Below are 20333 nucleotides of genomic sequence, written 5' to 3'. Positions count from 1 at the left end.
TTTTTTCTGGATTAGTGTTTGCTGTAGTTAATTGATAAGAACATTTTTTTTTTACTTGAAAAGTTTGAATGCAAAAACAGATAGATACCATTTTCCAAAAAAAAAAATAAAGTAAAGTCATCATCAAACATAAGAAAATCTTCTTTTTTTTTGGTCAGTCAAACTGCAGTTGGTACATAAAAAGAAAATAATTTGAAGACATTATCAAAATCATTGTACAAATATTTTACTCATTTACTTTTATTTCAGCAGATTCAACCTTAAATATCTAAAGCTGATAAGAATTGATGTATTTTCCTGTGCATTTGATTTTTCACTTGCTTTTATTCCCACTGCCAGCACCAAACTATAATATTTTATTCATAAAACACTTTCATAGCTCTGGGATCATGAAGCTTCATAGTGTCTATTAGAAAAAAAAATGTGTCCTATTCCCTTTCTACATAAATTGTTGAAAAAGAACACAATTTAATCCTAGTTTCCTTGTTTATCTCTTACCTCTATTCTTACTATTGTTCAAGTAGCTTAAGAGTGAGGACACTTTGATAGGGGGGGGGGCAGGGAATCGTATTGTCTGTCTTGACGTGCTACACCTTCGCAAACGATACCTTTCATAACCCAATGGGGACTATGAAGACTATGTATATAGCGCCCTCACGTGGCAAGTACATTATAATCTCCACCTAAGCTTGCATGCCGATGAAGAATGTATTATTATTGTAATAGCAATACAGTCGGGGTGTCTTACATTTTATCTGAATGATGTTAGGATTGGTTAGACAAATGCATCACTGTTGCGAAAAGACATGGCAAGACAGCTTTGTCAAGATAATTTATTTCCCTCTTGGAGAAGAAATAACAAACCATCGTTTTAACTTGTTTATATAGTCTACCACAGGGCAGCAAATAACCTTTCACTATCAGAAATGAAAACAAATTCACTAAGCAAGTGTGTAATGTTTTCATGTTCTCGTCCGCTGTATAGGGATTTGAATATTATTTTCATCAATTTACTCACGACTTTCTTGAGTAATGCCATCATGAATTATTATGCTTTCTTTGTGGAACTAATTTTCCTTTGAATCAAGAAAAGAAATCCCATATCTCTCTCCCTCCCACCCCTTCTTTGCTTTGTAAAAACAAAATCATACTCATCCGAGTGAGTTCGTTGTTTACATGGCGACAGGTGCCAATACCTAAAGGAGTCCCTTTTATTTCTTTTTATTTTTTAAAAACTTTTTATTGGATATAAACTTATCAATGTTACAATCATCTCATGAAACAGGGATACAATTTAAGAGCTTTATTATGGAGGGTTAAGTTGGATTGTCCATTTATTCAAATGGTTCGGTAATTTTTTTTTCTTTTCTGCAATCTCTTCTCATTATTTTTTTCTTTTTTTTTTTGCAAAAAAAAAAAAAGAAATGCCTCAAAAGCTGGATGGCGATCTTGAAATTTGCACACATCATGAAATACTTTAAGCATAAAAACAAAAAATTGATACATGTCTTATGTTTTGTTTCTTCATCAATACCAAACATTAAATGAAATGATGAAAAATCCTCATTCATACCGGTTTCTTTTGAAACAAACAAACAAAAATCAAATTGTACCAAGAGTGGTTATTCTTTTTCTTGTCTTTTTCTCGATCTTACTTTGAACAATGGCGACCACACATTATTTTGGTCCTTGAGATGGCCTCTCTTCTCGAAGTCGAAAGTATCCCCAGCCTATCCCCGCTCGTGAGTCACCCCTTAGTAGTTTTATAAAAATTTCGCGGTCATCCAGAGTCGTTACTACTGTTTACGTCTTCGATTGTTCGGTGGTGTCCTTCGGCCGAAAATGGCTTGGTGTAGGCGTTTATCACTGACTGGTCATGTCACAACTATGCGACATTTTGGTGGTTTACAAACAAAACATGTCAATTATCCCAATGAATCAAAGTTACTCTAACGCCATCTAGCGGCAAAACCATGGACAAGAGCGCCTGTCACGACACGGATTGAAACCACTGCGGCGTAGCTAGCGCTAGCTAAAACGTTTTCTGAATGGCGATTTTGCCGTGTGTATAGTGTGTCTATTGTACGTACGCATAGTGTGGTGTCAAATTGGTTTACGTTTGGTGGGTGATGATGTAGAGGATCGTTGGATGCTGAGAGTCTTTATAGCTTCTTTTTTTTTCTCGTGAAAATGGCGGCACCAAACGCAGAAATCGTCGAAACCAGCAACCCAGGTGTAAAAGAAGGTACGAATTAGGTAATTTGTAGGATGGGAGAGATGAACTAGCCCGAGTGAGCCGTAAAACGGTCAATGTAGATGATCGGTAGGGCGTTGTTATGACGAGCGAACGCCACAGCTAATTTGGTCCAACAGCTGAGGGGATGGGATAGGAGAAAAGCCCGTGACGCACGCACAGGGGCACCACCACATGCCACAGCTCTGCTTTTTCTTGACAGGCAGACCCTCCAGTACATTGTAGAATCTATCTAAGGTTACCATGGTTACAGTGTCGTACAAAACAAGGATAGCAGTAATTCTACTTATTTTCTTGCTAATGTTGCTCGCAAGCAGCAATCATATAGGATTACAATTCAGTTCGGGAAACCCACTCACAAGGGGGGCCCCTCCTTATAAGTAACCCGTCCCCGTTAACCCCGTCCCCCTTATAAGTAACCCCGGGGCACCCCTTATAAGGAGTCTCCACGCTTTTTTGCAATGCAACGCGAAAATGAAAGGACTGCGGCAATTCGCTTGATTATGTCCATAAAGCTTCACAAGTTTCCTAGTTACTCACGAAATTTGAGCAAAATCGGTTCGAGGCATCATATCTAAAATCATGGATTTAAATGCGATGTCAAACGACCCATGCGAATGCTGAAATGCGAGCGATTACTGGCGTGAGTGTCGCCAGGCGCGGCGGCGCGGCAATGCTTGAGTGCAGAGTACGGAGACTTTCGTTCATTCAGTCTATTGGCAGAACCAAACGTTGCCCGAAGCCTGTTTTCAAGACTTCAACTTAATTGGTAAGTCTTCAAATTGAAGAATTGTTTGGATTTTAAGTTGATATTTACCCGCGATACTCAATCTGTCATGATCCTGAATGCTACAATGCGAAGCCCCATTACGTTATTATGCGTATGGGGCTGCTGGACCACGGTCGCTATGCGTATGGGGCTGCTGGTCGCAGTTAATTGCATGATTACTAAGAAATGAGAGCACTTTGGAGCGAGTAAGTCTCACAGTGTAAGTTATATGAAAGGTACTTTAACCTGAAACACGGAAATTCAGGGAAACTTTTGAGGTACCAAAACTTTTTATTGGCTTTAACGTTAGTAGATGTCTACCAAGGTATCTAGACCTAGAACTATAAGAAGTAGAAATTCTAGACCGAGTCTGAGAGAGAGAGCAAAACTGATGGCTCTTGTCATGACATGTCTATAAAATACTACTTTTTTGTAGATCTATTTCAGTTGTTAGCAAACTATTTGACTGAGAGATCAGTCTGTATCTTGTCATCATGCCATATCATGTGTTCATCTGCGGAGACTACGTCTGGCTTCATGGAATCCCCTCACCGTGAAAGGTGACACTAACACTAACAGGTGTGAGGTAACGATATATTGCTCTGACTCTGAGAGACAGTTCTTGAATCATAACAAGTGTCTTTAAGATTGTGTCAAAACTGGCCTGCCTTTTGTCGAGTAGCCTACAGTACTGTACATGTTGTAGGCGGAATCGTTAATGACTCATAGATCAAGTGATACCTCCATTGATGGTTTATTGTTTGAATAACAAGGCAATTTTCCACTTTGTATTGAGGATTGTTGCTGTCCATTGGAAGTAATCAGACCATGGCTTGATCCCTTACAAAGTGTACCTTTAATTGGGTCTACAGTTCAACTCCATGAGCTGGCTGTGCCTGAGGTACATGTAGAGCTCTAGCTTTGACAAGGAACTTTATACTCACAGGGGTGCTGCTTTTAGACAGAAGTTATAAGACCACAACTTTGCTCACAGATAGAGCAGGGTCATGGGGCAGTGCACATTTGTGTACAGTGTTATTGATGCCTTTTTACACTATATACATGTAGTATTTCTGCTTTGTCTGGTAGTGTGTGACACAAATTTGTTACTTTTTTTTTTCAATGTAACATTTGTTAGACTGTCATTCTTCAAACTGACAATGTCTACAGTTTCGTTTTCATAGTGCTGCTCATGTAGTGCCCACTCCATTATTACTTGTCCACTTCTTCTGTCCTAGTAGGGTTGGTACCAGGCATTGACATCCATTGAGCTGTTAGATACTGTACAGTTCAGCACTTAAAATTTTGTCCATGAAACAGGACTTCACAGTTGAAATTTGATGTAGCTTTGATACTGTTTTCGGATACATTGTACCTGATTGTTTTGATGTGGCACAATGAGTTATGTCATTTCTTGAACTTCATGATCAATATAAACTAAATTGAACTTTCTTACCTGTCAGCCAGAAGTACATGGCTCAGAGTGTACAGTTTGTACTAGTAATTAGCTTTGCACTGAATCAAACATGGACATGTTTCATTTGCAGTGGTGCAGTACATTGTATTAGTGTTTATTCATGCATAAACATGCAACAGTTTTGGGAATGTGTTTCGCTTTACCATTGGACATGATGTTTGTGTTTGTGCTACATTGTATGTTGAAGAATAGAATGAAGGTATTTCATTTACAGAGAATCTTTCATTTGCTGCACTACTGAACACAATCCAACAACGTGTACATGACGGTACTGTAGTTTTTCTGATGGTTTTTCTTCATAAAGAAAAGTACCCATACTGTTAGCCCGACCAGACGCTGTTAATACGCTACGCGAATACAGCGTCTGACCAACGAGCGGGCACCTACAAAGTGGGGAACCACAACACAACTACAAAACTTATGAAAATTCATACGTTCTTTATAAACAATGTACACGTTACCAAACATTACTCACCTTAAGTGTATGCTTGTATTAAAGAAGGTTCGTAAGTCCATTGAGAGCCCTCGTGATAAGTCCGTGGAACCAAAAAATTATACTTTCTGGCGGATTCCCTAACACCGTCAGGGTTCATCGTTGCAGAATTCAAAATGGCGCCTTGATCTCTGCGGAAATCTTTTGCGTGCGTGCGATGTGCTGCTTGAGTGTTGGTGTAGCAGCGCGGTCGACAGCGCGACCTTTTGAAAGGGCATTCAGATCATGTGACCTCCCGGATATTGGAAATGGCCTGGCGTGAAAGACGATGTACCGTTCGTGAACCGTTCACACATGCTGCATATAACCATCATTTTAGGTAAGTTATTAAATCTAAATTTCAATATTCATAGCATAGATATGAAGTCTCATTATCATTTTGTTCGTCAGATGAGTTTGAAGTGACAAAAAAAATGATCTAAAGTATCAAAATTCAATCCGATCGCATGCGATCGTTGGACCCTCTTTGTGTTTGGAGCTTCGTTGGTACAGCCTTGTCGCGCTACGTATGTACAGCGGCGACTGGGCTGTGTATAGTTACCATACTGTACAAGTTTGCCAAAGCTGTATACATACGGTACAATATTGTCAAACTTTGGCCTACTGCCTACATTGTAGAGGGATGTACACATACACCCACATTACTATAAAACACTGATTATTTTGGTGCCTATTTATGTAGATGTATTATACAGCTTTTACAGGGCAATTGGTCAATCAGTTGCCATACAGTGTACATCATAATGTTAATACTCAGCAAACATACATTGTATCTTGTGGTCTGAGAGGCATCGTCCATGATTGGCAGAACCTTGTGTAAGATGGACTAAAAGTCTTGTCAATATGGCATTACTTCTCAAAGAAACAGCCGTCAATATAAGTAAAAATTGTTTTTTTTTTCATTCCAGCTCCTTTTATATATGTTACAGGTGAAATAGCAAAATCATCTGTTTCTGTGACTTCTGGGGTTATCACACTTTGTATATTGATTGAAATTTGTACAGTTCGACCTTGATTATCCGGCCTCCTTTTATCCGGAAATCTCTATTATCTGGACGCGTTCACGCAGTGAAGGACTTTTTTTTTCATCCAAGAATTGAGAAAAAACAGTGACTTTCATGGATCTATTTCACTAATTTCATAAGATATGCATGATAGGTTTCTCAATATCTAATGAGGTAAAACATGTATGATTTTCACATTTAAAGATATACTTTATTTTTGTGAAGAAAGGACTACAATTTTGCGCAGGCATACCATAGATTACACCACCGTTGCGGGGTACGCTACCTGCCTACATAGTGTAGCTGCCAGTGCACTAGGACGGCAGCTTGGACGGCAGCTATCAGATACATTAACATTGTGTCTCCCATATCCGGCCAATTCGCTTATCCGGATAATGGAGGTCGAACTGTTGTACGACTGTGAGGTGTTTGGACAGGGGCATACCCAGGGTGCTTGGAACTCTTATGATGTCGGCTTGCCTGGGGTAAACTGAAACTCGCCGTTGGGCAAGTAAAAGTCAATAGATCCTTGCCAGTAATACTACAAAGTCGAACTCTTTGCCAGAATCTTCATTCTACCATGTGGGAGATAAAAGTCCTTCCACAAACGATGTGTTGCCACCAGTAGATCATTACAACAGGTTTTGTCCACAGTTTACATTTATCTTTTATTTATTAAAAAAAAATGGAAGGGCCAGAGTCTATACATTAAAGGGACTGTACAGTACTGGTTGAGGTGGGGATTCATGTTTTGAACATTCCTATTAAAGTGAGATAATGAAAAGCCTCTTATGAAATATGAAAGAGCATGTAGTTTTAAGAAGGATTCAACGTTTATTTGATAACAATTGGTTTTTAAATGGCTGAGATATCCAAAAAAGTGCTAATAATAAAAGGTGACATGCCACAACTTTATTAGGACCTCTTTGTTTCACCTTGTTTTTGGATATCTCAGCCATTTCAAAACCGATTTTCATCGAATAAACTTTTGATACCCCTTAGAAAAAGAACTGCATGCTCTTTGACATCTCATAGAGTGGTTTCTGAATATCTCGCAAAACGTTTAAAATCTAAATCCTCACCTCGACCAGAACTGTACACACCCTTTGAGGGCTTGACACTAACTTTTTTCATTGGTGACATGTTTGGGCCAATAGAATGTTTGCATTAAAAATTGTGGGCCCAAGTAAAAGCAAAGAGTACACTTCATTTTGAATCTTAGTTGCCTAATTATGCCACCGAAAGACAGCCTGTATGACAAGTTTGGTGGCAAAACATCAATTTTTAGTGGCCCCAGGGCCACAGGGCCACCACTATATGTCAAGCTGTGCATTATGCGTATGGATAGCAGGCTACACGTGTAGTACCTGTTCATTTTACTGGCCCAGCAGTTATTATATGGACTCCCTGATTCTCAAGTTGGGCGCCTGCAGCGAGTCCAAAACTCCTGTGCAAGGCTTATTTGTAACAAACCTAGGTTTTCAAGGATTACTCCTCTTCTGAAAGATTTACACTGGCTTCCGATTCGTAAACGAATATTGTTTAAGATTTTGTTGATTGTGTATAAGTCACTTATCGGTCAAGCCCCCAGTTACATATCCGAATTATTAGTGTTTAAGTCTCATCGACATACTCATAATTTGCGCAGTTCTAAGGACACTCTTCTTTTACAGATTCCAACATGTAAAACAAAAGTAACATTGGGAGACAGAGCATTTGCCTGTGCAGCTCCCAAACTCTGGAATGATCTACCACTAGAAGTCCGGAAATCCCCAACAGTAGCAGTCTTTAAATCACGACTCAAAACACATCTCTTCTTTTAACTGTTCGTTATTATCAAGCACATCAGAAGCTTTTGCAGCGCAGAAGAATATATGTCTATAGGTTTTGCGCTTTATAAATTGATATTATTATTATTATTATTATTCCGTTGCCCCGGCAAGTAGGCCCATACTAGTACGGTGCAATTAAAAGGTCTGTATCTCTCTGTCTGTTGCTTTGTGACATTTATCCCCCCCCCCCCCCCCCCCAAAACATAGAATTCATCTAATATGAACCAGAAAATCATGAACACTTGTATAGGGGATCATAGAAAATAATCATAGATCATACTGCATAGAAGTACATGTACACGTATTTCACTGTAAGGCATTAGATCCTTGTGGGGAAAAAAAGTAAAGTAAAAATGAATAAATGAATTAGGTAGTAGGCAAAGCCATTTTGTTGCTGACTCTATGCTGTGGCAAGTCATGCTTGATCGGTTCCACCATTGTCGCCAATTTTACAGTGTAGGGTGTTCACCGAACAGCTCACCTGCTTACCGGTATAATAGTTCTCAAGAGTCCCTGTGAGTTTAGCCTTGTACAATGTACAACATCAAATGCCAGTTAACAACTTGCATTACTCACGTAGTTCAGTGGGTTGCAGTGCATTCAGTGCTTCTAATACCTTTGAGGGCTTACAGAGCTTTTAATAGCAACTTGCACTTTTGTCGTGCATCATTTGGATGGAATTGGAGATCAAGTCCTTAGCAGTATAACTTCCTTCTACGACAGCCTCAGAATTGCAGAATTTTGCTAAAAGTGTCTTTCGGTTATGGACAGTGATGGCCCATCTGTAATGCATCTATGATGGAAGTTAGATTTTAGTGATGATCATCACAACTTTCCTTTTAGAACATGAGCATATATTCAATAGTGGTTTGGTTTGATGAAGTAGCAACTGCAACTTGTACAATGCATAAAATTTATAACCCCTCCCCCCCCCCCCCAAAAAAAAAAAGAAGAGTTGTCACTACTGGGTTGACAACATGAACAATATTAATCTTTGATACAAATTGCACAACCTCCTCTTCTTGATTTCGTATTTTCAAGAAAGGAACCGCAGGGAAGATCTGTGTTCTCAACAGTGGACAACTTGTGTGAGACCATGATATCATTAGCCCATTTACATGTACTGGTACCATACGTTCTCCTATGCAATATAAAACTCATATACCCAGTAGTGAGTTTAGTGAATCGGGGCTTAATTAATTGATAGATCTATCTTCATTTTGGGGGACAAAAAAACCTACATTGTAATACACACATCCCTCTCTTTTGCAAGAAAAGTACAATCTGTAGCATAAACGATACATTATGAAATTAACAGTGTATGCAACAATAGCGAAATATCATGCTTACTAGAGAAGCACTCTGAGAGCGCAGACCTCCGCCAAGCATGCAGCTCGTTTCCACTACTGATCTTGTTGTATTTCCATAGAGATACATGTATCAGTGATTTCCACCCATTCGTAATATAGCATTGTGTGCTGAAAGTCACCCGATTTCCCAGTATAGAAGCCTTTGTTACGTTGTACGTCATAAACCCTCAGCTGCACGGCGCGCCTCGCCCTAGCAGAAACCAGAGCACGCACTTATGTGCGCGCATGCAAACCTCAAATACAAGGAGCCTGAACTCCCAAGTTCATTGACCCTACCTGCCAAAATATAAAAAATCCTTCATAAATTCCCCCAAAATTCTCGGATCACTATCAAAATGTAATCATCTCTTGCTTGTATTATTCTAAACATTTCCTGCAAGTTTCATCCAAATCTGTTAACTACTGTGTGAGTTATTTTGCACAAGAACAAACCAACGGTAACGAAAACATAACCTCCTCCCTTGGCGGAAGTAATAATGAGACATTGTAATGAATAATCGAAGTGAAGTGAACAACATTACATAATGCTTTCAATAAGACTGTTTACATACAAGTGTAAAATGCACTTGATTAAGTGTTTGCATATGATCCAGAGGTTATGTGCTGACCCAAATAATATCACACTATATTGCTGATATACCATTTGCTATGATGAATTGAGTTGTGTACCCTGGAATGCACTGCGGAAACACTTGGCAGCCGAGATAATGAACAACTTCCTGTCTGTATCAGGTCTGTGCGGTGAATTGGAGATTAACATAACACGAGCACAGCTGTTAATTTCAGCACCAATACTTGTGTGTTTATATACCGTAAGTCTGATAGAAGCGATTGCCAGTCATGAACTTTAATACACAGTATACAAATTTTGTTTCATTTTTGTTCTCTAGTGTAGCATCAACATTTATATGTTTACCAGTATTGCCATGATTCTGTATACAAGGAGTATTAAAGGGAAGGTAAACCCAAAGAACAATGTGGATTGAGTGAAAGCAGCAACATTAGTAGAACACATCAGTGAAAGTTTGAGGAAAATCGGACAATCGATGCAAAAGTTATGAATTTTTAAAGTTTTGGTGTTGGAACCGCTGGATGAGGAGACTACTAGAGGATATGACGTATGAGTGGACAATAATACAAAGAAAATATAAAGGAAATTCAACAAAAATTCACTTTTCTAGAATTATGAAAAAACAATGAACCAACCGCTTTCAGAAAGCAGGGGGAATAATTGCTACCCTTAACATATATCAATATCAAGTTGATGGAATTTGTAATTTTCATGAAAAATGGATTTTTGCAGAATTTTCTTTATATTTTCTTGGTATTGTTGTCCACTCATACGTCATAACCTCTAGTAGTCTCCTCATCCAGCGGTTCCAACATCAAAACTTTAAAAATTCATAACTTTTGCATCGATTGTCCGATTTTCTTCAAACTTTCACTGATGTGTTCTACTAATGTTGCTGCTTTCACTCAATCCACATTGTTCTTGGGGTTTATCTTCCCTTTAAGGTGTAAACACATTTATTAAAAAGGACAAAAATGAAATAGGCAGTTAAATATAAAGTACATTTTTAGTATAAAATCAAACAGTTGCAGTTGGAGTGATCTTCATCAGTCAGGTTTTATGTGAAAATTTTGGATGTGTGATTAAACATTTGACATATTTGCAAGATAGGCCTGCTTATGAATTTTAAACCGCTCGACTCATCTTTTCTTCTTCTTTTTTTTTTTTGTATTCACTGTGCTTTGACATTCCAGCTTATTGGCATTTAATTGTTTTACAGTGTATGTCATTATTGACATTTATTATTATCATTATTATTATCATCATCATCATCATTATCATCATCATCATCATCTTCATCGTCATCATCATCATCATCATTATCATTATCATCATTATTGTCATTATCATTATTTGTGTTTTGTTTTATTTTGTTTTGTTTTTGTTACTGGGTCCAAATCCAGACCTGACTGTATGAAACTCTGATAGGGCAGGCTCTTGAAAAGAATATACAGCATCCTGTACATGTAGATATTGCAGACATCTAAACCATACACTGCAATCAAGGTTGAGATACAATGTACACAATTCACTTTGAAGTCATTATGGAGTTATAAAAAGCATATTTGCAGGTTATGACGTACACGAATGTAGTGCCTATTATGATGAACACTGCTGGATGTGTTAATAGCATTGTACGGTGTGGTGATGTCATGGCGTGATGATTGCTCATAAATTAAAATTCCATTTTTATCCAATTATTAAAGCCAGGGTTGCTGTCATAGCCTTCAATGCCAGGATATGTACTCTGCAATGCTGTCATAAAAGGAGGGCGAGAGGGTGGTCTAAATTGTTACTTGGATTCATGGAGGGACTTTTAATACCCTAGATAGACGGTGACTCATTCTGTGTGTCATCCTAACCATGGCTGACTAATATTTCAGCCTCTTCATTTACAGAGAATTTGTGGGACGACTGTAAATTCCTGTTACAAAAAAAAAAAAAAAAAATGTTCATTAAAGCCCCATGCTAACATTTGCAAAAATAGTTCTAAAATGCGAGTTAGAGATAGAGTTAACCAACATGAAAAAGTCAATTAGTATTTGCATAATCAATGTTAACTAATCTGTAGATTATACAAAAATGTAAAACAATAGTCTCATTAAAAGCTGTTTTTCCAATAGATTCTACGTTTACAGTTTATTGAAAAAATTAGGGATATCCTTAAAGGGAATGGCTAGTCACCGATCAATGGAAATCAGTGGGAATGCTGAGGGATGATTGTTCCAATTCTTGTGGGATTCATTTAAGAGTACATTATATATCTACTGTTGTGTGAAAATTATTTGCTTCAGAACGGTCTCATATTCAAGTAATGTGCAGATTAATGCCCCGTCACTGACCAGGCATGCTAACCTGGAAACATTAAACTGCACATTACGTGAATATGCACCATATTCCAGTTGACTTTGAATATCATTAAAGTTGATGAAATAAGATATTGAATGGAATGGCAGAGGTCTCATCAATTAAAATTGGATACAAGAAAGTTATCTTTTGTGAGTGCTCAAATTCAAATTCAAATTCAAATTCAAATTTATTTCACATGCTAAAAAGAAAACATCACGTTCACAATCAAACAGAAGAGAAAAATATACAATCAACATAGCACGTGAGGGATCAGTAAAGGCTGTATGAAGCCTATCGAGGCCGATTCCCTTACAAACAATAAATAGTACGCAATTTCCATCAAATATACATCAAGGAACAAAAACAACAAAGAAACATCACAGAAAAAAAAAAAGTGGCAAAATTATTACAATAATTACTCAATTGCACTTTGTATTAATAACATTTTATATTTACGTTTAAAAGATGACAGTGTTGGACTCTCTTTAATAAAAGTTGGCAACTCATTCCAGCATTTTGCTCCAGTGTATCTAATTGTAGTCTTAGAGAACTTATATCTGTAAAAAGGTAAACATATCTCGTTGGCATATCTAGTGTTGTAGGCATGGATTGCACTATTTGGGGTAAACGAATTATGGAACGTGACAGGTAAGACACCTTTAAAGTATGAAAACATAAATGTAGCCACTTGTAATTGCACAATTTGATCAATTTTCAAAATTTTCAATTTCTTAAACAGTACTGCAGTGTGTGCAAACGGATCTACATTACAGAGTATTCTTATTGCACGCTTTTGTAACATCAAAACACGATTCAATAAATATAAAGAACTATGACCCCATATTATTGCACAATACGTTAAATGTGGGGAAATCATTGTATGATACATGGTTAATAAGATTTTTAAAGGAAATATATGTTTCAGATAATTTATGACACCAACAATTCTACTTATTTTGATACAAATATCATCAAAATGACCTTTCCATGTTAATCCATCATCAATTGTAACACCAAGAAATTTTACTCTGTTGACCTGCTTGATTTTGACATTACCTATAAATATTTGTAAAACATCTTCATCTATTACCTTATTTTTTGTCTTAAATACCATGTACCATGTTCTATATGTTGTCACTGAAAAACTATAGTGATACAGTCAAACCTGTCTATAGCGGCCACCCAATGGAGACGGAAAAGGTGGCCGTTATAGACAGGTGGCCGCTATAGACAGGTAATCCAACTTAGTGTGCATTGCTTACATGTACATGTATCATTGTTGAATCCTTACTGTACATGCACAGGTATGTATGTGTGTACGTACTGTATGCACACACCATGTGTTTCATGCATTAACCATGCCAGTGTGTATGGAATTGTTGCACAGTAGTATGTGTATTGTCATGAAGAAAGCTTAACACTAGTGCATTATTATGACTGAATGAGAGATGAATGCAGCGGTGGCGATCACTGAACGTTGCCCGCACGGCTACAAAGCAGAAAACACGTTGAATTTCGGTTCGGCTACGGCTCCATTGGGTTTTTGGCCGCTATAGACAGGTTAAAATCTACCGCGGGAAACAAAATTTGTGGCCGCTGGCCGCGTTAGACAGGTGGTCGCTATACACAGGGTCTTTAACAGGGCTTTTCTCTCGGGGGGGGGGGGGGGATTTTTCAGTGGCCGCTGTAGACAGGTGGCCGCTAAGGCAGGTTTGACTGTTGTATTTGTTCAAGCATGTACAATGCACAATTGTATGTGTATTATATTTACATTTGTTTATTTCTAAATGCCAGGACATGTACAGATCTTACATGAATTATCCATCGCTTTTTCCATTGTTCTTTCTTATTTTCCTCTGCAGTTGCGAAGCAGTGGAGCGTATACGAAGATGGCGCCCTCGCATACCAGCTTCAGTCCGAAGAAAGTAAGTGGTGACATTTTCTCAGACTGTCTCCTAAAAGAGGCACCAAATATAACCCATGCCAATTCATAGGACCAAATTCACGAAGGTTGCACAATTGAAACCATGGTTTAAACCATGGTTTCAATTGTACCACCTTCGTGAATTCGGGCCATAATGTTCACATTCTTGAAGGAAAAGTGTATGCCTTGCCTGGATCTGTTAAAGGAATATTGAATCGCAACATTAATATTTCACAAGCAAAGCATGCTGCAAATCTGGACCTGAAACATTGTTAGTGACTAGTTGAGTTTAATCATTGAGAACCACAGTGACAAAACAAGAGATTTATCTCTATCCAAGGAGCAAGTTCAGTGATTTCAGCATTACATTTTTGTTATGGGAGGAAATAGATATGCATAGTGCATTATTATCATTATTATTATCATTATTATGCCTCCGCCACGAAGTGGTGCCGTAGGCATTATGTTTTCGGGTTGTCCGTACGTACGTCCGTCCGCATTCGTTTACGCGATAACTTGAGTAATATTGACTTGGTCCAAGTATGAAGTATGATGGGGCAATTGATTGATTAGATTTCGGGTGAAATCGGCCAAAGGTCAAAGGTCAAAGGTCAAGGTCAAATCATTAAATTGTATCTGTTTACGCGATAACTCAAGACTGGATTCAGCAAATTTCACCAAAATTTGTCTGAGGATGATGTATGATGGGACAATTACTTGATTAGGTTTTGAGTGAAATTGGACAGAGGTCAAAGGTCAAAGATCAAGGTCAAATTATAAAATTTATCTGTTTACGTGATAACTCTAAACTGGATGAAGCAGCTTTCACCAAACTTGGTCCAAGGATGATGTATGATGGGGCAATTAGTTGAGTAGATTTAAGTGACATTGGCAAGAGGTCAAAGGTCATAAGGTCAAGGTCAAATGCTAGAAACGTTGCTATTTCCCCCATATCCATGCAGTGCCCGAAGGTATTATCTTGAAACTTATTGTAGACATGTACTACTGCATAAAAGATTCTCCAGAGAGAGTTTCATGTCATAAGGTCAAAGGTCAAAAGGTCAAAGGTTAGGTGAATATGTTACAATTTCACTTTTCTTGCAAATGGTTCAATGTATCTTCATGGAACTTGGTACATCACACATGTACTGACTGGTAGGGATTTTCTAGGGAATGTAGGGGTCATGGGTCACTAGTCAGGGGGTCAAAGGTCAAGGTCAACTCCTCAAAATTTTACTATTTCCCTCATATACTAGTATATGCAATGCTTACATTATTATTTTTAAAACTTGATATATACATACCTCCCTAATGGAGATTCTCTGAGAAATTTCCAGCCAGAAGGTCAAAGGTCAAAGGTTAAGGGTCAAAGGTCAGGTTTAAATGCAAATATATATATATATATATTATACTGTAATTACACTCTTTCTTCATACCTTGAAAATTACTCAATGCATAAACTTATAAAAGGGTAGGTCAGAAGTCAAGTAAAAGTTATCAATTCCCCAAATACAGGTACCTGTACTCTTAGACAATTATAGCAAACCTAGTTCAAGGAAAGTGAACATTCAAGATATTTCTGACAAACCTGTCATTTCAATATTTTGTCAGTTTTGTGAAACTGTCATAACACATTGTGAAGACATTGTACCGTACACCTATTGGGAGAATCATGCATTATGGCGGAGGCATCAGTCGCCATAGCGACATTTCTAGTTATTATCTAATTTTGTGAATGCCAGGGCAATTTGCAAAACCAACATCACAGGAAATTGTGGTGTACAAGATACAAACTTGAGACAGTTGTTGCAATTCATGTGATGAAGTCACGACAAGAATTTTCACTCCATTTTTGTGTCATTAAACAAGGCTTTGTTTTAGTATGGAATAATATACAGGCAATTCTTGTCTGAATTTCCAAAAGTGCATTAAGCTATTAAAAAAGGCTGAAGTACCCTCTTGAGACCAAAATATGAAGTTGTGAAATTGGAGCTTTTGCTTCAGTGTCAACAGATAAAACTCATACTGAGCTGACTCTCTTCTAATCAAGCTGCAAAATTACCGAACTTTACACACGTATTGTAAGTGTGAATGATGTCAGCATCAAACCCAAGTTGGAACAGATTCTTTCAAGTCAAAACACAGTACTTGTACACGGGTACTAGCGTAATAATGGTGTATGAAAGTACACTGTGGAATTTCATAATGATATTTAAAGGTAAAACATAGTTCTTGTACGCCTGGAGAACTGTCAGATTTTCTCCAAAATGTACACTTATGCCTAAGAAATGTGTGGAATAAAACTGTAATAACAAGATATTTGTCGTGTAACAACGCAAATGCAAAATATTAAACCAAAAATGTTCGGCGGAGTCACAATCTCGGAACTTATGCAATCGGGGTCAGACTAACTCGGACTCGGGGACAACTCCGCCTCGCTTTGACGGCGGGGCCGAGTTGTCCCTCTGGATTGTACATTTTTGTACTATGGGAGCTCTTCGTGCCCTGGCTGGTCGCAGTTATGGGCAGAGTTGATACAACGCGCGCACCAAAACCTTTTTGGCATGCATAGAAAATGAACATTTACCTACATGTGGTGTTTTTTTGTATAAAAATATGGCGATCATGAACTGCATGTAAATTGTCTCAAATAGGGCCGAGTAGTCCCTGAGACCGATTTAGCCTGGATCCTTCTGGAAAGTTGGTATACTGTCTGTTATTATTCTACACTTTTGATCTCAAAATACCCCAAAACAACTCATCATCCTGGCAAATCGTGTCAGCCAGTACATTGTAAGTTTCCTGGTAGACTCTTTCAGTTTATTGCAAGCAAATATGAAATGGTGCAAAACTACATGTATGTTTTCACTCTTAAAGTCATACCCTGGGACACCAACGTGCGTTATGTGTACACTGTATGTGTACCCAGCCCGAGGATTGCCCTGGAACGACACTTTAATATATTGACAGAGTGCTTTGGATGAATCATACATATTTTGGATTTCAACAGGGAACTTTTTCTTCTCACGCTTTCAGTTTGTTTGTTTTTTTTTTTTCATGACTGGCAGGCGGGGTTTTTTAAGGCGAGTAGTGCAGATGCTCAGTGTAGCTTTTTGTAGGGTGTATGAAGTCACCAGACAGGTGCCGGATGTGTCTGAAAGTAACAGTTATGTAATTGTCATGCTTGTGTGAGCCCTAATGGCCATAGTCTTTTTGTGTGTGTGTGTGTGTTTTTTTGTTTGTTTGTTTGTTTTTGGAGGGGGAAGCACTGGTGACTGGTTTGTGATCTACGCATTTTGGGGAAAAATCACAAACCTTCAGAATTTGTTGTAGAACATTCATGGTCTTTTTATTCAAACTGTTTTTGCCGAGTTGTGGGGAGTTATCTGACACTTTCTGGCAAAAAATTCAGAACGTTAGAAAGACACAAATTTTCAAAGTCATCGCAGTCTCAGTCATTGTGTTGGATGAAACACAACCATCACTTCCCACCCAAGCTCAGTCCATTCATATGCACTCATGGAATTGATGGGTTTTGAAAATGCATTTTTTAAAAAAATTTATTTATTTATTTTTCACTGAGATTCAAAAGTGAGTCCATCTTCATATATCGTTTGAAACTCTCACGAACTTGCCTTGCAAGCGTTAGTGAACAACACACTTACTACAAGTTCATTTACCATTCCCTATAACAAAAAAAACCCCATCAAAGTAGAGATCTCTGGACACAGACCACTAGGCTCTCACCCATAGTAGTATGCCTTGCAGAGAACACATACTATGCTATTAAAACTAGAAACTTTTGTGAATTGAAGCTGACGGCCTATTACACTGTACATGGCATGAAACTTTCACGAATTGCTGACTCTGAAAAAAAGTTATGAGTATACTACATTTGCACTGTGTACACAAAACTTTTGAGTGTACATGTATTCTACTTTTGGGAATCTTGGCTCCTTCCAAAATTCACAACAGTTTCATTCAAACAAAATTTTTGATTTTACAGTAGCAGGTGTGGGCACAGTAAAAGATTATAAGTTTTGGATTTGTTGTATAGAAGCTGTGTTCTCTTTTGACAGCCCTATTTGAACAGTCATCTGTATAGTGCATAAATATAGAGAATTTCATGGAGCGTTGTCTCTGAGAAGAAACAAAGAATGTGACCTCAAGTTGTCAATCAGGGGTAAGTTTCTAGCAGAATTAACAGCTCGTGTATGATATGGCATTGTCATGCAATTTGTGATCCCACTTCACACTCCAAAAATAATGAAGTGATCTCAAGCGGAATTGCTTGTGGTGAAACCCCCAATACTGTAAATGTAGATATTTTTGCATGACTAATTTTTCACCCTTGGCAGGGTATTTAGAAGAGTTTCGTGTGTTTTTAATTGTGCAGAATCAAAACATCAACTACTGGAACATACAATGTAAGGCAAGCAAAAATATTTGTCTGCTTTTATTTTCGCACTAGTTTCTGGTTGCGCAAAATGCCCCAAAATTTCAACACCACAAAAATTTCCCCTTTTACAGTATAATAGCAAACATATTTGTCTATTTCTTTCAAGCTGACTCTCTTTTCCCCAAACTCATTTCCTATCTTTAAATCTTAAAGTTGACTGCAATGCCAAAAGGAAGCTATAGGAAAATGCAATATAGAGGACGGATAGTATGAACCTGCAATGTTTTAATGGTCACGCTTATTTTTTAAATCTGAATGGAGCCCTCGCAGACAGATTCGTTCTGTTGTCTCTCTGCTGTGGACTCTCACCAATAAAACATGCCCTTGGATGGTTCTGTGATGTGTGTCAATACACGTTTGACCGCATTAGTAGGCAAAACAAAGTCTGTAAAGAATTTTGATGTGCAGGCCTACCACTGTCACGGTCACTGAGAAATACATATCTTGTAGGCTATGAATCCAGACCCATATATATCATAAGATAATCTAAACCCTCCCCAAAACACAACACCACACAAAGCAAAATAAAAGTAAGACAACATTTGTTTTAAACCGTGACACGTGAAAACTTGTTCTGCAATTTATAATTGGAGCAAGATTGATCTTTTTTTGAGATTAGAATAATTGATCTCCCCACAGTATGAACCACCATGTTAGACAGTTCTTCAAAGTAATTTGATATGTTAACTGTATAACTTTCCAATTTAATTTCAAAAAGAGCTACTATGTACAAATTGTATCTGTATGTACATTTTACCTGTTTGAAGCCGAGTATTTTAAAGGGGAAGGCTAGTAACTGATCAGTGGGAATCAGTGGAAATGCTGGGAGATGATTGTTCCAATCCTTATGGGATTCATTCAAGGGTATATTATATATATCTATTGTTGTGTGAAAACTATTTGCTTCAGAATGGTCTCATATTCAAGTAATGTGCAGTTTAATGTTTCCAGGTAAGCGTCCCTGGTCAGTGACGGGGCATTAATCTGCACATTACTTGAATATGAGACCGTTCTGAAGCAAATGATTTTCACACAACAATAGATATATAATGTACTCTTAAATGAATCCCACAAGGATTGGAACAATCATCCCCAGCATTCGCACTGATTCCCACTGATCAGGTACTAGCCTTCCCCTTTAAAGCATTCTTACAGAATAAGTCTCAGGCAGAAAAGACAGAAAAGGGCTGCTATTGCCAGAATAAAAATTGAATTACCATCTTCAGTATGACTTATGAATATGTTTGGAAATATGGGAAGTAGAAAACAATAATGTCTGAATGACAGACTAACAAGAACACGTCTTTGGTTTAGGACAAAACCAGAACAATTCTCTCTCTCTCTCCTTCTCTTTCTCAAATTCTTTCTCTGTCTTTCTATCCACAGCTTGTAGACACAAAATACAAGTTCATTGTACATTGTACACTGTAGGAACAATTGAATCTGTTACTGTCGGAATTGCGAATTGAGAATGCATATAAACTGTGTGTAACTTTACGTGATGTGAGAACCCTTATACGGAGACCAGTGTCGTACATTGTAAAGTGCGAAAGTGACACCTCTGTTCCAGCAGTTCAAGGACTGTTGTTATGTTCACAGTGATACAGATTTGATTGTTTGCAGATCTATACATGTACAAAGTGTGTGTATCTGTAATTAGATGTGATTGCAATTGTAAACAGATGAAAGTTTGAGCGTGGAAAAGTGCAATTTGTTTTTTAACCCGTTCCATACTGATTTCTAAAATCCCCATAGAATTACAATATGTAATACACAGGCCGCCAGGTTCCCATATAGAACAGGATAAGAACCTGGCTGCATAATTTGATAT

General features: G+C 37.8%; 1 protein-coding gene across 1 annotated transcript in view; it reads left to right on the top strand.

The window, feature by feature from the left end:
* The first annotated feature begins 2177 nt into the window (after window positions 1-2177).
* The window catches only part of LOC140239061 (uncharacterized), a 46082-nt gene continuing 27926 nt past the window's right edge, over window positions 2178-20333 (top strand). Inside the window, exons 1-2 of the mRNA XM_072318957.1 lie at window positions 2178-2245; window positions 13982-14044. Of these exons, the coding sequence (XP_072175058.1) occupies window positions 2191-2245; window positions 13982-14044 (118 nt within the window). The 5' untranslated portion in view covers window positions 2178-2190. The remainder of the gene's footprint in view (window positions 2246-13981; window positions 14045-20333) is intronic.

The sequence above is a fragment of the Diadema setosum genome, chromosome 15, assembly GCF_964275005.1.
Source record: "Diadema setosum chromosome 15, eeDiaSeto1, whole genome shotgun sequence".
Taxonomy (NCBI): Eukaryota; Metazoa; Echinodermata; class Echinoidea; order Diadematoida; family Diadematidae; genus Diadema; species Diadema setosum.
The sequence above is the reverse complement of the archived record's forward strand: the minus strand, read 5'-3'. Positions and strand labels throughout refer to the sequence as shown.